The 21,305-nt window shown below is 39.0% G+C and overlaps 1 protein-coding gene across 6 annotated transcripts in view; it reads right to left on the bottom strand.

Annotated features, from left to right (window-relative positions):
• The window catches only part of dmd (dystrophin), a 163,042-nt gene that overhangs the window by 84,737 nt on the left and 57,000 nt on the right, over positions 1 to 21,305 (bottom strand). For all 6 annotated transcript variants that reach the window (XR_011993769.1, XM_072717979.1, XM_072717984.1 and 3 more), the window contains exons 6-14: positions 19,512 to 19,684; positions 18,679 to 18,797; positions 15,595 to 15,767; positions 13,171 to 13,305; positions 12,835 to 13,023; positions 5,612 to 5,793; positions 5,095 to 5,245; positions 4,845 to 4,964; positions 660 to 761 (exon numbers count right to left, since the gene is read on the bottom strand). Coding sequence is in view for 5 of the 6 variants with exons in the window: in XM_072717979.1 (XP_072574080.1) it covers positions 660 to 761; positions 4,845 to 4,964; positions 5,095 to 5,245; positions 5,612 to 5,793; positions 12,835 to 13,023; positions 13,171 to 13,305; positions 15,595 to 15,767; positions 18,679 to 18,797; positions 19,512 to 19,684 (1,344 nt within the window). In the remaining variant the exon portion in view is untranslated. The remainder of the gene's footprint in view (positions 1 to 659; positions 762 to 4,844; positions 4,965 to 5,094; positions 5,246 to 5,611; positions 5,794 to 12,834; positions 13,024 to 13,170; positions 13,306 to 15,594; positions 15,768 to 18,678; positions 18,798 to 19,511; positions 19,685 to 21,305) is intronic.

Raw genomic sequence — 21,305 nt, 5'->3', positions numbered from 1 at the left:
TTGTGTCATAAACATTTTTCCTGTCAAATTAGCATTTTGCACTACATTAGTTTTCATTGTAAAACATCAGAGAAATATCCCCTTATTATTCCAGATTGAATATGTAATTTAATTACTATTAGCTGTTCATAATAAGTAAATTGTTATTCAGCTAGGATGAAGATAACAAGCCAGAACGGGAAAACAGAAGCACCAGCTGATCATAATGGCAATGGTACCTTTTTACATAAATACCTTACCGTTAGGATTAAAGCTGAATTTTCTGCATCACAAACAAAGTACTTTAAATCATTCAAATTGAGACAAACCGCATTCCCTTTAGCAGAAAATTACAACAGGGTATGAAAAATTTAAGCGTGATTGTGTGTTTTTTAAAGATAGTTAAATATTCATTGCAGCTCTTTCCCGGTGAATCACGTACGGCACAGGGGAACGCTGTCTCAGGGACACAGACGCTTTGCGGACTGAGCCGGGGGGATAAGCTCACCTTATTTGACCACGTTTGGCCCAACTATACCTACCCGATTCTTGCTAAAGCACTGCCATAATAACTCGTGCTCCTCAGTGATGCGTGGCCCCGCATGCAGAGGGGCCACGATGACTCCTTGGGGACCCATTACCCCTATCAACCACAGAGGAAGAGGCAGAACTGCACCCACTTGCTCCTCGGTGAACTGCTGCCACTTCAGCAGGATCTCCTGAAGCAGGACCCAACGCTCCTCTGTCCATTTGCAGATCGCCGCCCATCTGTCCCCCAGGTGCTGCAGGAGGAGCATGTATATATGAGCATACCTGCTTACACGTGTGTTAGCCCACACACGTATACAGCAACATTACCCTACCTGGGTCTTTCTGAAAAACACCAACCTGCCCACTCTCCCTCCACACATCCAATACCCAGCTTTGCTTCAAGAACAACCCTTGTATGGTGCATTTAGGAAAGTGGTACAAAACAACCGAAAACCCAGTTAGCCCAGTTGTGCTGTGCATTTACCACACCCCGGAAACGCACATCTGTGCACATCTGCTGTCTGAGAGCTAAATTTGTTGAGCCTAAGTGAGATTTTCAGTCTGGAAAATTTCCCCAGGGAACTGAGGAACTGAAACTCTCAGTTCCTCATCTGTGTTGTCTTACACTAATTAACAATTCCTTTTACAGAGCATGTCATGATCATATTTATGCAATTATACATTTAATCAAGTTTAGTCAGCGAATCTAGTATGAATACAACTAACTAAATTTACAAAATTACAGAACCAAAGCAAAAATTGGAGAAAATAAAACATTAAAAAAACACAGAAGAAGATGGATGCTTATAGAGGGACTGCCAGGTGTTAACCGTGAAGTGAATGAATCTATGGCCCTTGTAGAATAGCCATTTTTTGTAGATCACCTGGTACTCTTGCAAGTAAAGCTGTATATATGATACATTCCTTTTCATTTTTTCATTGTTTGCATGATTAAAAGAAGAATAACACAAGACATTATCATGACATAATCATTCAATTTTTCAGTGTGCTTCCGTTATTTTATTCGTTCTTTGCCATTTGGTTGGAGCTGCTAGAGAGCAGCATCAGGCACATGCTTGAAGCGATTCACTTATTCACTTATTGTTCCTTCATGTGACTCATTATATTTCTCATCATTGTTTCACAAACATCTTTCAAGCATTTTACTTCCACACTTGACATCACATCAAATTACCCCTAAATGTTAAACAGAACATAACATTAAGCAGCAAAAAATTTTCCTTTTCCTTTATTTAAGTAATTGCATTGTCACCCAACTCTTTTTCACACAAGTAAACAGAAGCCTGCCACTAGAAGGATTATATGATTAATAATGCTCCTCTGCAAACACTTCTAATACATTATATTATGTTTAATATTATAATTTTATTCATGCACCAACCTATTCTTTTCAAGCAAAAGTTTTTGTATATAATATCCAGGGTCCCATACTGTACAAGTGGTTGAAAATAGATTAATAGATGAAAAAAGTAGATTTTAAACTATGAAACAGAACAAAAAAACATGCAGATTAGAATAGTAAAGAAAATAAATGATGTTATATGATAGATTGCTAGCTATGATGAAACAGAGCACTGGGAAGCGCTGGTGCCTCATTTGTGTGTTTGAATCCTACCTCTGCCTTGTGTTTGCAGTGACTGCATATTCTCTCAGTATTTTATAGGTTTCCTCTACACATGTAGTTAAGGTGACTTGTGTCTATTAATCGCCATGGGTGCGTATGTGCAGGATACTAATGATCCCTGTGCTGTACAGATTAGATTCCACATCATTGTCACTGTGCTAAGTACAAGTACAGACCTAATGAAATGGAGCTAGCATATAACCAGGTGCAAATTTGTGTGCAAAACTATACATGATAGTTTTCTGATTCTACAAGTATTCTGAGTCTGATGACAGGCTCCAAGCCCCCAACTCCAGTAAAACCTGACAAGGATAAGTGCTTAGAAGATGGATATAATGAAGTAACTGCGAGAAGACAAGTCATCAAATATGCATAGTTTTTTTTTCTAATATAATGATTTTTTAAAATATCACAAAAAGATTCAGTGCTTTGATGACACTGAATAATTATTTTTTCTCCTGATGTGACCCTGGCATACAAATTGCCTCCTTTATGAGCAACACTTTGCACAATCTGAAAGAAACAATGCTACCACTGACTCGAGCATCTCTTTGTCTGCTTTATACCTTCCTCTTTATTACAGAATGTTCTCTGATAGTGAAGGAGGCAGAATCAACAAAGTCTATGAATGATCAAACTTGGCCTCCACTCTCTGTATCATTAGCCCCCCAGCATCCCCCACTTAGATTCGAAAGGCTATCAGTTAAATCAGCATAGAGGCTAATCATGCACCATCCATAGCAGCTGACTAACGCATTCAATTACTCCTCCACTCCCTTGACAGCTGTGAAACCCCTACACACTACGTCTACAGCGGGAACTCTCTCTCCGTAGTCGCAGAAGGCCGAGAAACAGCAGACTCATCTCATCTTGTTTTCAGAAAACCACAATGTGGAAGAAGCATTCAGAGAAAAGAGGGGCTATGGGCCCTGGAATAATGTTCCTTCACTCTTTTGCAGGAACACGTCATTGAATCTCTGAGCGAGAAACACCAGTTCTTTCTCATTTAATCTGATTCAGAGAGGAAAATCAGCGCAGCCCATTATTGCAGCAGAAAGAGTTGGCAGTGCCTTTGTCATTAAAAAGCTGACTTTCTGTTTGTTTGTGTATACATACTTCAGGGCTTTTTGCGATTACGTCACCATGTCTGTCTGTCTCTAAGCCACAAAATTGTGTGGAAAATTAGAGTTTTCTTCATTCATTTTGTTTCTCAAAATTCACCTAAAAGAATGTCTCTTGGTCATTATTCTTTGGCTACAGCTACAGTTTAAATACGTTTTACTTTATATGGTTATATTGTTAATTTGGACTTCATCCTGTCAGTGTTTTTAGTGAGATATGCCAGTTCCTGAAGCTGCTAGTGGCAATCACCACACTTGCTGCATGCAACGCTTGCATTTCTGTATCTCTGTAATAATTTTCAGTTATTTACTCTGTCGTTGCTGTTATGCATGCCTTCAGAGCGGTTGGCGATTGGTTAAACCTTAAATTGTGCGAAATAATCAATATCCACAAAGCACATCCTGAAATATTTAGATTGCCTGAAACCTCATGGTAAATGATATCATTTGCATGACTAGCTGACTACCACAGTTCACTCTACTCTAATATTGCTGCCGAAGAGAGATGTGTATAAAATACCTGGAAAAAAATATATTAAAAATACACACACACACACACACACACACATATATATATTTGAAAATAACTGATTTTTATAGCACACTAATCATCAGTAGAAATTTGCTTGCCAATTGTTTTGAGGCTATAAGAACAAGAACTGCAAATTCTGTTTCTCGGACTAAATTGAGCTGCTCGCTCGACAGCTGCCATAACCCCGACGCTCCCAGCTACTCCCTGCAAAACGGGTCAGACATTTCTGTACATTTACACATGGGGATTATACTGCTGAAGTGCTTCATGGAAAATGCATCACAAATGCAAGTCATCTAGCTGCAAACTGGTCAATAACAACATATTTTTATTTATATAGGAAAACTTCATCACATTAAAATTTCATAAGCAGTTTTATTTTAAATGTTGGAAAATATGTCATTGTTATGCAGGTTCTTCAGTGAGAATATTAGTGTTGGCATTTACAATTGAGAAGTCAAACAGCTCCTATAGCAACTGGATGCTAAGGGCCTGGCTCAAAGACCCAACAGTGAAATCAGTCTGCCAACCCTGGGATTTGAACTGGCGACCCTCCGGTCACAGGCACAGTACGCTAATCTTCATCCCACTCTTAAACCTCACCTTAAAGCCATCTTAAAAGCCTCTTCTTAAATTCCTGAATGCATTTGAAAAAGATTGAGAAATAACACTTTGCAGCATTCCTTGGTGCTCACATTCCCGTGCCCTGTCAGGCTATCTGCTGATTTATTGCATGCCAGATTCAATGGTTGTTTGATGGCTGCTTATTCTGTGGGCGGTAAAGGCACAGACATCACATGTCAGTGTGTTTTACTACGCAGTAGGATAAGTGATCTTATGCTGTTGTGTAGACTATATCACCAAGTCGGGAGCAGCCTGTCAGCATGTTTGTGCCAGATTTGATTGTGACCACTCCAGCAAATCGTGCCACTGTTATAGAACAGTCACCCTCATCATTAGACCATCATGCCATCATTTCTGAACGGCACCATGCATCTGACCTTGCATTTACCTAAGCCAATGGCATACCTCTTACCTGCAGTTTTTCTTCCAAGGCTGCTGTGGCGCTGTCCCCATTGCTTTCATCTACTACCACCACCATGTGGGTTAACGAATTCACACGCACCTGCTCCATCTCAAGATCTTCTTGGAGAAGCTAACAGGTCAGGGAGTGACACAGTCAGAAGATATAAGATACAAGAACATTATAAGGGTAAAAGAATATTGTTACTCAAACAGGCAGGAAGATAGACAGGGAGGAACTGAGGCAACAAAGGACCCTGTACTTTATGCTCTTCAACTTGGTGCTTGATGTCCACCAGGTCGGGCCCAAGTGGTTGCGCCTCCATCCGATTGATCCGCCCCTCAGTCAGCTCTAGCCAGTCCGTGAGCTGCTTGAGCTGTTGGTTCTGCAAGTCCATTAGCACCTCATGTAGCCTGAGGGAAAAGGAAAAAAATAAAAACAAAAAAAAAACAGTAAATCACTTCAAAGAATCCACCCACGCTAAACATCACAGCTTGAGAAGAAGAGCAGAACAAACAAAGGGGCCCAAAGAGGATGGCATACAATGCACAAAACTCACAGCCAAACAGCTGCACGGGGCTGCACAGATATGTGAGACTGTTGGTTTGTCTGAAATAAACTACACCTGTGACTAGACAATAAAAACACAAACAAACAGTACAAAACAGCCAAGGCACTCGACCCAGTCTTAAACTCATCTGCTGCAGTGTTGTATCCAGTCGTAATGGATGTAAAGTCTACTTGTGACTAATTGTGATGGCTGTGTCTTGGAGGGGTACCTGCTCTGTCTTTCCATGCTGGCCACACGCAGGTGCTCCCAGCGGGAGTTCAGCAGGTTCATCTGCTCCCGGATCTCGTTCTCCTCCTCCTCAGTTAAGCGACCCTCCGCCAGTAGCATGCTTCCCGACTGCAGCACCCTCCCTACGCTCCCCTGGTGTGACGTCAGCTCCACCATGTAGCCCTGCATGATGACACGCACCAGGGTTACGTGTGCCTCATGACACACCCATAAAGCACAAGTGCACACATGAATGCAAGCTGTAATCTCAACGCGCATAATTACTCACAGCAAATATACCCCTTACATACAGGCAGCACGTCACACAAGTATACAGGCCACAATATGGGCAAATTCTAATTTCATATAGAGATGATTCATTTGTAGCCTACAAGTCCATGACAGTTTATAATTTGTAGTCATGAAGAAAGAACTTTAAATTTAAGGCTTTACTGTAATGGCGAATTATTTAGTCTAAATTTAAATAATAGTCTGTCATTTGGTGAATGTTTTTTATCTAAATTGTGGCTTTCTGGAAAAATAAATCAATTTTATACACAGAAAGGCACATTAAAAACGTATTTACCTGGGAAATGCTCTGATTCAGAGCAATTTTTGAAGCTTTCCAGTAGCCATTAATCTAGCAGGAGATGTTAAACTAGTAAAGGCAATATTCATATTAATACTTCACTTTCTTTGTCTTTGGAGGCTAAAAGGACTTCACTGTGTTATATTTGATATCTGTTTGTTAAGCACCTTTATAAATCTGTTTCATTCATTAGAAAGTAATAACCAATTTAGCTGATTTATAGACGGCTGGAGACACATCTGGGAGAAAAGGAATTACAGTAAACATCTGTGACATTACCATCATTCTGAGCTTCCTATAAAATACGACTTGCTTAGCCCTTTTCCTTTTGACTGACAGTGCAGAGAACTTCTCTCCCGAACAAAAGAAAGATTCATTTTTTACAGCACTGCTTTTTATTATTATCACTTAAATTTACACTTTACTTATTTGTTAATAATTTTATTACTTTTTATTTATGATATATATATATATATTTATTTTTTTTAATTGTGAAAAATTGTGCATATTACCTATAACTATATATCATACAAGTGTGGCATAGGGGTACAGTGGTTAGCACTGTTACCTCTAGCACTAGGGTTTGAAGCAGTGACAGGGCTCCATGTGTGTGGAATTTGCACGCTCTCCCCATGGGGTTTCCTCTGGGTACTCCGGTTTCCCCCCACAGTCCAAAAACATGGTGAGGTTAATTGGTGAGTTACCAAATTGTCCACAGGTGTGAATGGTGTGTCAGTGTGCCATGCGATGGGTTGGCGCCCCATCCTGGGTTGTTCCCTGCCTTCTGCTCATAGGCTCGGTACTCCCCTGCGGCCCTTAATAGGCCAAGTGGTTTCAGAAAATGTATAGATATACACAGTGTTGGGCATTTCAGGTACATATCCAGGCCAATCATCTGAGCATGAAAAGTAATAGTCACATAATACTCATCTGGTTAGTAGAAACAAAATTGTGGTCTGGATTTGTAAGAACATAAGAACATAAGAAATTTACAAACGAGAGGAGGCCATTCGGCCCATCAAGCTCGTTTGGGGAGAACTTAACTAATAGCTCAGAGTTGTTAAAATCTTATCTACAGTAGCTCTGATTTAAAGGAACCCAGGGTTTTAGCTTCCACTACACTAGCAGGAAGACTATTCCATACTCTAACTACACGCTGTGTAAAGAAGTGCTTCCTCTAATTTGTTTTAAAATGTTCTCCCGCTAATTTCCACTTATGGCCACGAGTTCTAGTATTTAGACTAATATTGAAATAGTCATTTGGCTGAACAGCATCCAGACCCGTTAGAATCTTATAGACCTGAATCATATCCCCCCTTAGTCTCCTTTGCTCAAGGCTAAACAGATTCAGTTCCGCTAACCTCTCCTCATAGCTTCAGGACCAACACTGGATATGCATCACACAAAACACTCAGTGTTTTAACTCCACATAACCTTTGTTTATTGAAAAGTATGTATATATTAATTGCTATAGAATGACTGTCAGTTACAAAAATGTATAGTTCATTATAGTTCATTTTAGACAAATCACTGGATGCAAGGAATGCTTTAACATGTGCTATGGACAAGGCTTCCCTTAGCTACAGAAATTCTGCTATGATGTCTGGCAGTAAAAAAACAGAAAAAAACAACAGATTACTGGTCACATTTCCAAAATATGTGGAGAAAAATTACAGAATTATTGCTGTATGTTTGCAGAATGTCTCAACATATCGTAATTGGAAAAGATATCTGTCATACATAAAATACATGTGAAATAAAATAGCTAGTAGACTGGTAAATTATTACACACTGGTAACTCTTAAAATTTTAATAATGAATGAAATAAATGCATGAAAACCATTCTTCGAAATTTTAATCCCTGTGCCCCTTGATCATTATAAGTGCACAAAGAGGACTAATGGAACCACTGATGAAGCAATGATGATCTTCTACTACTCCTCTTTAAGAACTTGAGCAAAACTTACAATCAATTAATGCTACTGAAACTGATAATCCTCCATACTATTAATGTTAAATACTGCAATCTGTATACCAGTATTCGTGTTTCAAATAAGAACATGCTGCTTTAGAAAAAGGTTAATACCAACTGTCAGGAAACTATGAAACAAGGCAATATTATGCCGCCTCTGAGTATCACAATGCAATGTGACTGCATTCACATGTCTGCGCTTGTGCTCAGTTAATTATGGAAAGTGTGTTCTCTAGAAATTATCAAAAGATAAATTTTGAATTTTAAAAGGACAATAAGAACATTTACCATCCATCTTGCATAACGCTTAAGTAGGATCATGGTGAATATCAATATTTTACTTGCACTGAGACTTTCACGTTCTAAAAACATATGAAAAACCTAAATACACTCAACATAACATATTTGTCAAGTATTACTGTTTATTGGCTAATATTACTTTCAATGCTACATCTGTATAAGCAATAGAGCAATTTTATAGCACTGGTAAGAAGTACAAGCCAATGACCTTTATCTGTTATACTGTATCATGTACTGCTTCCACCTTCTACATCACATTAAAAAATGTCAGGAGTTAATGCAAACATATTAAAATATTAAACATACTGAGGTACATTACAAGGTATAAATCAATGAAGCATACATTGTGATGCCTCTCTATGTTCCTGCATCCACATGAACTTCCTTAAAACGCTTACTTTAATCTCTTGCACTACTTCTTGCATTAATACATTAAAAACTACTCAAGGTTAAAGAAAAATCAACACAGAATGAAAGTAATGCGACACCACGGCTTACGAAACATAAAAGAGTTTAATAATAACTAATAAGGACAATTTAGTCCTTACTGGAGTCTGCCAGTCAGGATTCATAAGATTTTGTGTCGCATTAAATCCTCGCAAATCCTTCTTCCATTTATTGAAGTTTAAAATAAAATAAAACAATAGCTACTCTTCAAATGAGCTTCACTTCTGTGCTGTGAGTCTGCTACAATCATTGTCAATGTAATTCATCATCAGTTTCCTCTGAAAACTGTCACCTAGTCATAGTGCAGTCTGCCAGCCTTAGTATACAGTAGCCCTGATTACTCTTTAATACACCCTGTTTAACACATTGCCAGCAGTTAGCATACTCCTCCTCAGCACTGAGCCCATCAAAGTACTACAAACCATAAAGATCCCTCTCACTGTTCATTATGTTTCTGTGCCATGTGCAGTCTTACAATTAAGGTTGGCATACTGAAGAAGGGGCATTGCACTACCGTGTCCATTTCAAAGTTCTGATTACACATATCGGTCAGATCTCAAAGCAATATCAGATCAGAGGTCATTCTTAAACTAAACACAGTGAAACCCTTTAAATGTGTGGCGGTTAGACAACACTGTATAGAATATAGGTGTGGTGTGAATGTGGGATACTCAAGATACAGAATAGTACTCAAGATATTAGGAATTAATTACATTGTAAATTGTTATATACTGTGCACAGGGTGAAGTGGGCACAGGGTGAAGGTAAACTGGGACATATTTTTGATACTCTATATCTTCACACCTCTGTGGCATATTAACTTAAGCTCAGTTCTTGAGTTTTCAATAATACTTTCATGTTTTAATATTTACAATTAGGATCATATTTTCAAAGTGAGAGAGAATCTTATCCCGGTTTACCTATTTCTACCCTATAGTTGTTTCACCTCTGTAATCGTAGAGACCAATGTAACTCCCCTCATTGTGATTTTCCTTTGATGTGCCGTACAAAATTGCACAGAAAGGGCAAGTGTACAAAAATAACTAAGGAGTCAATGAAACAAACCAGAGTGTAAGATTCTTGTCACTTCTGCTGCATGACATGTAGCAAAAAAAATGTTCTACTTCCTGATTTTTACACAGTCATGTATCCATTTGCTGGTTAATTATCCTAAGGCACACTAGCAGATGGAGTGCAACAACACTTCCTTTTCTCTGCCACTGTACATTACATTCATTGTTCACTGGTGATGAAGAAGGACTGATACTCATTTAAAGTTATATTAAGATATAGGATCACTGTGTTGTGTACAGCTGCAGGGCTGTTGGTTTGATGCAGGTTTCTGATACATTTACTGCTGCATCTGTTTAAGTAAGTTTCATTCCATAATTAAAAGCATCACTACCCATGTGTATGACCTGCATATTTCAGTTCTAAAGTGTGGGTGTGTCTCACACTGTGGGTCTGTGATGTAAGATGGACTAGCAATCCATCCAGAGAGAACCCTGTACTGCCCTGTTCTTCCAGTGCAAACTTAATTGGATAAGCAGCCATAGACAATGGATCCAGATCATTGTTCTGTAGTCACTGTCTGGCTATGCTACTATTGCTGACTCTAAGCCAAATAAGGGAAAGTTAGTTGCAAATGTATCATTAGTTTATTGATACCCTGCCAGGAACAACGGGAAAGCAAACTAGCATGAATCATAATAAATGTACTGTAGTTTACTGTAATAATTGCTGGCTTGTATTCTTCCAAACACAATAATACACTTCAAAAAACTTATTCTGTCAAGCTGTTTTCAGTCTTCATGGTTGCTGAGTCCATATAGAGTTAGTGTGAATTAAACAACTGTGCAATCCTACGAACTGCCGCATGGCCAATGCAGGAAACAGTTGGATACCTCCAATTAGATGATGGACATATTGTATGCTCTGCAGTCAAACATTAACATTAGCAAATCAGCTGTGTACACTTGCAAAACCAACTAATAGATTAAACTCATGGAGTGAAAAAGCAATACATATTACAAGCACCATCAATCCAAGAAAATGATTTAACATTTGGTAGGACTGAGCAATAAAAAATGATGTGATAACTATCAAAAATTGTTCAACAAAAAAGTTCAAGTGCCTCTACGAAAAGTAATTAATCAAGCAAAATGCTGATAACATGAAAAATCCTGCTGCAGTTCATATAGTTTATAATTTATATTTCAGTGGAAAACACTCATATGCAGCCTGATGTTCCAAACTTCGATTAAGCAGCATGTCAAATCAAAGGTTTTAAATTATTCAAAATATTTGTTACCTATCTTACAGCATCATTAAAGAGAGATATGAAAGATCTCACATGAACTGACATTTAGCCACAAAACAGCATTAAAAAAGTGTGAGTATCATCACAGAGCACGATAACAACTGAACACATGGTGCGTTTGGATACATGTGGGTGCACAGAAAAGCAGCATTTTTACTTGTCAAAGTATATTTGCTTTAGGGGACAGACAGCAGGGCAGGATGCCTTGCAATGAATCTTCATTTGCTTGTTATTGGGTTTACTGCACATCACAACAAGCAGGTTTTTGCAAATTAAGTTTTGATGTTCCCATTTGCTAAATGAGGCAAAATAAAAGAATGAAATTTGATGTTGTTGATCAGATTTCTATCATTCACAAGTTTAATCAAAATATGGTTGTTTTGAGGCATATACAGTATACTGAAAAAGGATCCCCACTTTGCATACTCTGGTTTCTCCTGTCATACACAGTGCTGTACTCTTGGTGCGTGTTTAGAGACGCCCCCTTAGCAGGGAAAACCATTTCATAGAAGGCTGGCACTTGTTTATCTTTAAAACATATTATCATAATTTATTAGTGCTTCTAGTGACTGCAGTTTATGGTGGGATTGTAATGTGTGTTGGTAACGTCACACGTTGCCAAACCTACCGGCATATTTCCGTTTGAAAAGCAAATATGACTGCCCTGAGACACACAGGAGAAGAGGTGCAGTTTTGTAAAAGCTCTTCATGCACAGTCGAGAGCTATATGCCTTTTGTGCATGTACAGTTTGATCCACTTCTAGGTGGTATCTTTCGCAGGGTTTGTTCCCTGCCTTGCCTCTGCTGTTCAAAAGCTAAGCCCTCCATGCTCATAGCTTACGTGCAGAACCTATTAATTATATGTGAGCAAAAAAACATGCCGGGCGTTTTTCAGACATTTGTATTGTATTTTGTATGCACACTTTTAAAAAACGCGGTATTTGACAAAATTATGTAGACACCTTTAAATGCAGTACTGTGCACAAATGTCATTATTGGAAATTACGTAAAATTATGTGCAACTCCCAAAAGCCATTGGCATTATTAGCATTCATTCTGGAAAGATGCTGAACAATAAAGCAAATGCCAGCTACATGCCAATAAAACACGTCTAACTAAGAAGTATACGGATTTCTGAGCTTTCAAATAGAAATGGAATTTTAGCAAGGAAATTAAAAAGGGAATTTTGCAAATGTCATCTGTGAGGAGTTCAAGAGAAGTCAAAAAATGCAAGTAAATGTTAAGCCATCACCCTGGAGCAAGAGATTTCCACCAGGGTGCTTGTTCATCATGTGTCAGCAGCCTCTCCGCTTTCTATAAATGAAGTTATTACCACAATTCCTCTTTGTGTATAAGGCACTTACAATCCACAATTATCTGCTGTACCTAAGATAGCTATTTCCCAATTTTTTCTTGCAACTTCTTAAATGTATATCCCTTGCTCTCAGGTTGGGGTTCTTTACTGAGGTTGTTTGGTATGATATGGAACCTTACTCATAAAATTGGAGTGTGCCCTTGAAATCTGGTTGTGGTCCAAACCCTTGGTGCTCTGCTTCTTGTATTTTGCTCTCCTAAGCCACTTGCATGGCACCTTACCTCATGGGTGTGGAATTGCTCCTTAACCACTTCCACTTGGTTGGAGATGGGGGATTGAGATTGCAGACTGTCTTCGGCAGAAAGCAGCCAGGTGAGAACTTCCTCCAGAGCAGTCTGGTACCTTTCTAGCTGCAGGTCCCGATGGGGGTTGGGACTACTGCTTGCCTCCTCCCCTTGGCTGTCTGGAGACTGAGGAAGGGGTTCCAGTGACTCATCGACATCCGCAGTACCTAAAAGCCTGTATTCGCTATAGCCTTCTATTAACAGACACACGTCATATTGTATTTATCATCTTGCTCAAATGCCATCATGGCATACAACATCAAAGACATGCACCTGTGAAGTAAAGCGTCGCCTCTTTTGTTCAGGTGACTTGACATAAGCTGCTTGAGTGTAGGCGTAACTTTTGTAGCGTGGTTTAGCAGTAGGGGAGGGGCTACGAACCCAACCCTGAGCCACATTCACTGTAATCTGGGAAAATGGGACAGGAGAGAAAGCTCAAAGACAAAGGAAAAATGACCCATATGTACAAAATCAGAGACATAGGGTACACCTGAAATCACATTACTTGTTTGCTATGTAGTAGGTGAAATATAGTATGCGTAGTGAGCAATATGTCCGAATTCTCAATATGGATGAGGAAGTAGGCAAATGGTACCCAGATGACATATTACATTCTGCGAAATTCCAAAGTCTGCAACTGATGGACGCTACACTATCCCACAAGAACACTGGAGCTGCAACCAGAGACGAAGAATGTCACTTGCCCAGAAATTTTTGTCAAGATGGTGGAGGGATTGCCGGCTGTACAAATATAAAATGCATAATTTGACTCTAAAATGTATTTTTTTCGTTGATTTTTAACAATTGTTACTTTTCACAGGGGTCAAGCTACATCATTGGTACCCATCTGGGTAAGGGAATGTGCGAAATGGTGACCACAGTATATCCAAGTGCATACAGTACGCACTACATTAACGGTCAAGTAGTAGGCTTCTAGCAATATTCAGTACACACTGCATAAGTATGCAATTTTGGATACACCCATATATGTGCCAGAAAATCCTAATCTAAGAGCTGCTTCTTTTATTTATCAAGTTACATTGGGTTTGTATGCTTGGCCATGTACAGTATCATTACCATTTACAGTCCTCTATACATATGCCATCAATCCACATACCTACCATCATCCATCTTAGAACCAAAGGTGTAACATTATTCAGTGTATAGTTTCAGCTGTATAAACTATCCGCCAACATCCATCTTACAATCAAAGAGTCCATAATATCATCCACAATCTACCAACTGCCTGTATTTAGTTCAGAAACAAATCTGTAACACTGTGTAGCTTATAAAATATTAACCCTAACCACTCTTTATCCTCTTCGGGAGAAACAAAATTCAGAATGCCAATCTATACTGTACAAGCACTAAAAATCACACAACGGACTACAGTCTTCGTGTACTTATTTGAATAGCTTTTCTGATTTTAGGTTCTATTGTGTTTTGCATGTCTTGTTCCCATAATCTTACTGCACGTGTTACTGGTCACTCAGTGGAAATTTAGCCTAGCAGTTCTTGTACCTAAGTTGGGTTCTTGACAGCTACATGCTTGCGAGGTATGTCTTGTACGTCACCTTGGACAAAACGGTCCACTAATAAATAAGAAATGAGTGAAGTTATTCTACCAATAGTGTAACATCAGACAGCCTACTATGTACATTGGAAAAAGTAAAATCCATTTCCTTTATATAGGAACAGAAAGGCAGCAGCATTTCAAGCAAATGATTTTGTTCAAAACTCTTTTATCTTCATAAAAATGCCATTAATCAGAACTAGACATTTGCAGAATGCCTTTGCAGAATCCTATAGCTCTCACACAGCATGTTTTACTGTCTGCTTGTTGTGACTGGAAGTTCCTGAGTAGCACATCTGATATGGTCTCGCCACAAGCATGGGAGCATTTAAACTGGCCAGAGTCTCTCCATCATGCCTCTCAGCTGGACCTCCCAAAGATACTGACACGGGCCTCCCCTAGGTAGCCCTACCTTTCCTGCAACATCCCATGTGTTCTGACGTGTCAAAGGAGGATAGCTGACAAATTTCTAGGACCATCCTGTGAAGGTACTCCTCCTAAGCAACATGCTGAGCCAAGCCTTCTGCCATTGCGACTGGGAACTCAAGAGGCATGTAGCATAAATAACATAATCAGGTCGTGTGTGGGAGTGTTTAAGTGAGTGAGGGTATCTGAACTGAGACCAGCGTTAAGCACCTCCTAGGGACATGTCAGGCTATGCATTGCTGATTGCTTGCGGTGAGATAAATTTATGTAGTTTGCAGTGAGACAAACAGCCACTGGCTGACAGACTTGCTTATTGACCTGAGAGCAAAAACTCTGCCCTTGAGGGAGCTGGAGGCAGCAATTTGGATGGCTGAGTTTATGAGATAATTAACAATGACTAAATTTGGGTAACAAATGGAGAAGGCAGAGAAAAAATCAGTAATTATGCTAAATAACAAAAAAAAAAACAGAGAGATACTGTATGAGGCAGGAGAAAGACTATGGCGATGCCTGAAGAGGTATTAGACACATGCATTGCAAATCCCTAAGAAGAACATGGCAGGAGTTCCACAGTAACATAGCGGAGAATGCAGTGCAACCGCAAAAGGTTCTAAAGGTTTTTGGAATGTTGTATAGGAGACTATTAGACTATTAGGTAGAGATTATGCAACATGTCACTAATGTCTGCCTGGACTGACCTGCTGGGAAAAGCGCTGCTTGCTCTGAACATGGTCTTCCAGAGCCATTGGGGCTGGTGGAAGCCTCTCCACCTCCCGGAGAGCCTCCATGGTGACACCATGTGGCAGCACTTGGAACAGCGAGGTGACATACATCAGAATGGACTTCTTGTCAGGATGTGTTGTGGCCACATCTGAAACAGAAGACAAAGGGCTGTATTTATTTTTTATATATTTTAGAAAGTACACAAAATCAGTCTCTTTACAAAGATGGAGAACTATGTTTAATTTGCATAATTTTCTTGATCTATACAACATATTACTTTTGCCATTCCAATAAGGCACACAAACTGTAAACACTGCATGGTTTGTGGAAAAGGAGAAGAGAGCCAGAGAGAATCAGCATGATGGTCATGTTGCTCTGTGTGCTATTTTTAACTCCCTTTTATTGCTCCTTTCTGGTGCATCAAGAACTGTAATAACCCATGGAGACAGGAAGCATTTTATTCATCATTAGTTCTGATGAGAGTCGATACACTTATGCATGTCTTCCCCTTCCTCACATACAAATGCAATGACGCGCAAATGCACATATGAAGAGATGCACGCACTTCCCCAATTTGCACTGATATGTATCTCTTATTTTTTTCCCCAAAACCTCATGCGTGCACACACAGGTATATTGCATCTCTGTTTATATCTCTATTCCTTTCTCCAACACAAACATTCATCCCATTTACACAGCTGAGCAGACAGAACCACAGTACCTCCTCTCTTGTTATGGGAGCATCTTAGTCATCCACAGTAAGAACTGGAACTTATAGTGTACTGTGAAAAATGATTTTACCTATAGGATATAAACAGACCTGGAGCACCATGCTTCTAAAAGTTACAAGTAAGAAAGTCATAGTACCAGCTCTTCTACTACATAACGGCTCAGCAGTTGCTTTCCTAAAGTAACTCCTCTGGGTATAAATCACTCCTATACTTACATGCAAACTAGTTACTTGCTTTGTGGCTAATAGAGCAAATAATTGTCTTTTTTGTTCCTGCTACAGACTCCTTCCCGTTTCACCATATTACAATGTCTTTCCAGCCAAGTCAACATTTGAATCTCTTCCCATGACATTCCTAGCTTCCTTCCTACATCCTTGAACACACTATACTTTATCCCTGCTGTTAGCCGACAACTGCTTAGCATGTTATAGTTTTCTCCCCACAGGCTGTCTCAGGACGAACTTTCAGTCCCAAACTTATGAACTCAACACTTTCCGTATAAATCTCTCACTTCATGGTCATCATCACTATTTAATCCCAATGTGTATGTATCCATTACACCCTAATTCAAAATCAATTACTAAATCAATTATTACTGCATATTACATCAAATCTTTAACTACACTCTTTCTATAGCCTAATAATATCACATACTATGGCCCAACTTCAATGTCACTACCAATAACATATCCTTCTTCCAGCTCTTTCCATACAGCTCCTGACGTAAAAGGGTACAAGAATAATGGGTGGCAGGAAGGTAAATGGAGGGCAGATTAATGGATGCAGGAAGGTAAATGGAGGGCAGAGTAATGGGTGCAGGAAGGTAAATGGAGGACAGAGTAATGGATGCAGGAAGGTAAATGGAGAGCAGAGTAATGGACAGCAGGTGGGCTAAATGAGGAGCGTTGTACTTGGCAGTATCTGACTCTAGTGAATGCCTCTCCTATTTTGCAGTATAAGCCTTGACACAAGACTATGAAATAAATAATGCACACTGCCTCCAGCTTTCGTTTGCAGCTGTGCCTCCACTTATTCAGCCTCTCTTCCAGAGTAACACCATTCATCATTCCATTACTTTTCACTGGGATTGTGCTGTGCCTTGCTGGTGGATGTTGACCACTATCAGTGAAGCAGTGGTTTGTCCCTGTGACCAGGAGAAGCTGTAATTGCCATCTTTCTTGGTGGTGCACTGTCATGTGTTGAATTTCCAAGTAACCAAAATAAATCTCAGGTATGTGTTTACATGTTGGAGACTTGTGGGAACATCATCTACTGGTTGTGTACGGAAATTTGCAGATGATGGTTGTTTTAAATGTTATAACACTGATGAAACCAAGAAATATTAAGATGAATGGGAAATTAAGAGCATTCCCCAAATAAGACTTATTTTAGTATGTGAGAAGGAAGGTGGTGTATCCATGGCATATCCAAGGCTTTCTTGACACATTAAGATGAATGATTTCTAGATTAGTGGTTGGAGAATAGAGGGATGAGCCAATATATAACTCACTGGCAGGTCTTAAGTTAAAATTCTTTAGTCTAAATCCTACCAAACCTTTAAGAAGAAAGAGTATTTAATCTAGACTAAAAACTGAACTGATTCATGGACAGAGTGCGATCTTGAAGTAGGTTATTCCTCTATTATAAAGCTTTTAAACATGTATTTGTGAAAAGATTAACTTTAAATTGCTGTTGTAGGTAACAAAAGCCTAACCATACATAACAATAAAATCCTGGAAAATTGTTTTGGATAAGGTGCTTCTTCAGACAACGACACATCCTATTATACTAAGCAGCTTCCATTAAGTGGTACTATAGCAGAAACCTATAATACCCTGTATGTTATTGGTAACGTGGAAGGAGCTGACAGTGGTATCGAGGGTTAATGTGTGGCTAAGGGTTAATTAGTGGAGAATGAATTGGCAAATGGAAACAGTTTTATTTTTGACTATTAACACATAAATAGCAATTCAGCCATTCTGATTCTTCCATGACTTTCGACAGATGGGATTCTGTGTTGAGTGCTGACCTTCATGCATAGAGCGAAGGATTCTGAGAGTCAGATATTAGTGGTTAAGTGAGAGCTGCATCACCGTAATCAATCAGCCAGAGGGAGATCAGATCCATGGTATGTCCTTTAAACTCTAAAACAACCTAACTCAAAGTCTAAAATGCAACAATCTCTCAATCTAATCTCAGACCAGCAGTAGTCATCCACTGTCTCTTCTGAACCACTCTTCCCCTCATCTTCCTCTGTCTTATTTGTAACTTTTTCCAGCAGCATGTCTGGTCCTAGTTCCTTCTCCATTGTCCTTAGTTTCTTCTTACCCTCAGGATCCAGCAGTTTTTCTATGCCCAGGTGGTCCTTGGCAGTACTGAAGGCATGGTCGAGCCTCTCGATGTCTGTCTGCTTCTGCTCCACACTGCTCCACTCAAACAGTTCTGGTCTGAGGATAACAGAATAGCTTTAATCTTATTACACTGGCCATTCAAGTGGTTTGCAATCTTGACACACCATCCATTAAAATGGACTTTAATCTCTTCTTACTTCACCACAAAATATGCACTAATCACTAATCTCCACTATAATATCTATATGGTTCATACTCTAATCTCAGCTGGCACTTAAAACATGTAAAATACACCACAGTGATATGTAGTAATGTATTAAGAAATAGCGTGGTGAATGGGAATATACAATAGTACATCCAAGTAGAGGGGATTATGTCATATAGAAGAGTGTTTTAATGAGTATAAAACTGGTGCAAGAAGTACTACACAGAGAGGAGTGAAGTGGCCCACTCAGAGCAAAGTAAAGGGAGACAGCAAGACAGGCATGAGTGGTAAATTATAAGACATCCTTAGTCAAAGAGCACTAGGGTGTTGGAATTGTAAAAGTAATACAGACGCTCCTCTACTTACAAACTTTCAACTTATGAACTTTCAGACATATGAACGAAGAGGACCAAATTGTGTCTGTTGGGCTCCCGTTTCCTGTCCGCAACATCATACTAGTTCTTTGTACTTGTGTGTACCCTTAAAATGATGTTGAATAACGACTTACGAACATTTCAAGTTACGAACGGCCGTTCGGAACGTAACTCGTTCGTAAGTAGAGGAGCGTCTGTACTGTCTTATGGCAGCGCCCTGTGAGCTCTAACCTGTGGCTGTGGATAAGGGCATTGAATGCCAGGCCATCAGACCAGCTGCTGGAGAAGTTGACCACATTGACTTGCAGATAATCCCGGGTAGACTGACGTACCCAACTCAACAGAATCTTTTCACTGTTAGTTTGTTGTAGGTCAGCCATTACATCTTTCATCACATCCTTTACCTAAAGAGATTAAAATAAGACATACACAAATGCAAACAGCGTGTAGATGATTGAGACTTTAAAAATGTACAAACATTATTCTCTACCCTTGTAAAAGTTATTTCACAATTTATACCTTTGTAGTGTGGAATGACGGCAACTTATGTATACAGCAGACTGTATACAAAACATGACGAAATTAAAAAGAGGACCTCCGTTTAAAAAAATGGGTTAAAGAATATGTTTGAACAAGCCTTTCAACTGCAGACAGGATGCTTGATTTACATAGCTTGATCTTTCAGACCTGGTACCCACATTCTTTATGGAAAATTACACAACATATTCTCAATTGAAGAGTAACAAACCTTAATCATAACTTTCTGATTCACATGTAAAAGACAAAATGGTTCAGCACCCAGCACACATAGTCAAAACTAGTTTCTTATTTTATTTTTTTCTACTGTGGATGTACAAAGAGCATATTACAATCTAAATTACTCAGTAGTACCTTGTTTTAAAAGAGACAGTAAGATGCCTTAATCTTTGTAGTGCAAGCTGAATATGTTCATAACACAATGTACCAAAGTAATGGTTCAAAGTCTGTCAAGTTAGAAAAAAACATCATTCTTTAAAATTGCATAATACAAAAAATTAGAACTGACTACTATTGAAGGCCAGTCATAAAATCAAATAACTAAGTGAACTTAGCACCTTTGAATCAATTCAAGGTTCTGGTCAAGCAACATCAAGATAATATATGAGCTTTTAAAACATGAACCATGCAAAACCAAGAGGAGCTTGGAGCAATAGAAGGAGATAAAAGAGAAGTAAAACTAAAACTGAAAAACAGAAAGACTACTTGATCAGGATACCTGGATGTGACTGCAGTAAGGAGCTTAGTCATGTTTCCAGGAGATACCCAATCAAATAGATGTGGACGAATATGAACAGACATGTTAGTGATTTTTTACAAAGCACTGAATGTGGTTGCAGCTCAGGAGGCCCAGGGTTGGAGATGTGAAACTGCCACTGGCTGTGTGTGTGTTGAGGGTTTACATGTTCTCCTCAAAATCACTTAGGTTTCCTTAAGGTTCTATGTTCTGCCCGCAAAGTTTAGTGAATTGGTATTACAAAATTGCCCACTGTATGCAGTATTGTATACCCAACACTGATAATATCAACTGATTTATTTGGCACATTTTGTATGCTTATTAAAAAGAAGTCACAGTATTTATATATTAGTCTACGCACCATATGGCAATTTACTGGCTGCTTTGCTAATCTTCAGATTACAGCGGGGGACTTAACAGACAAGAACCTATTTCTGAATGCTGCACAGCAGTCAGCACACCATATACAAGAAACAACCAATACTTAAGACTCAACAAGATTCCACTCTTTCTACTAAACTTTCTCCCTCCCTTACAGTCATATCTTTCTTTAAACTGTAACTTAAAGATGGACAGCAGTGATTGCTAATTTGCTAGTAGTTTTCAGAGTACAAAAAATACCCAATTCAAAGGTAAATGATCTTTTGTATATAAAAATTATTTATACAATGCTCATTAAAATGTTTGCAGTTTATGTTGAAAGTCTACTCATCTACAAGTTAAAGGACATAAATATTTTGACATAAACTGTA

Source organism: Paramormyrops kingsleyae, chromosome 1 (genome assembly GCF_048594095.1).
Source record: "Paramormyrops kingsleyae isolate MSU_618 chromosome 1, PKINGS_0.4, whole genome shotgun sequence".
NCBI lineage: Eukaryota > Metazoa > Chordata > Actinopteri > Osteoglossiformes > Mormyridae > Paramormyrops > Paramormyrops kingsleyae.
Note: the sequence above shows the minus strand (reverse complement) of the source record. Positions and strands in the feature narration are given on the sequence as shown.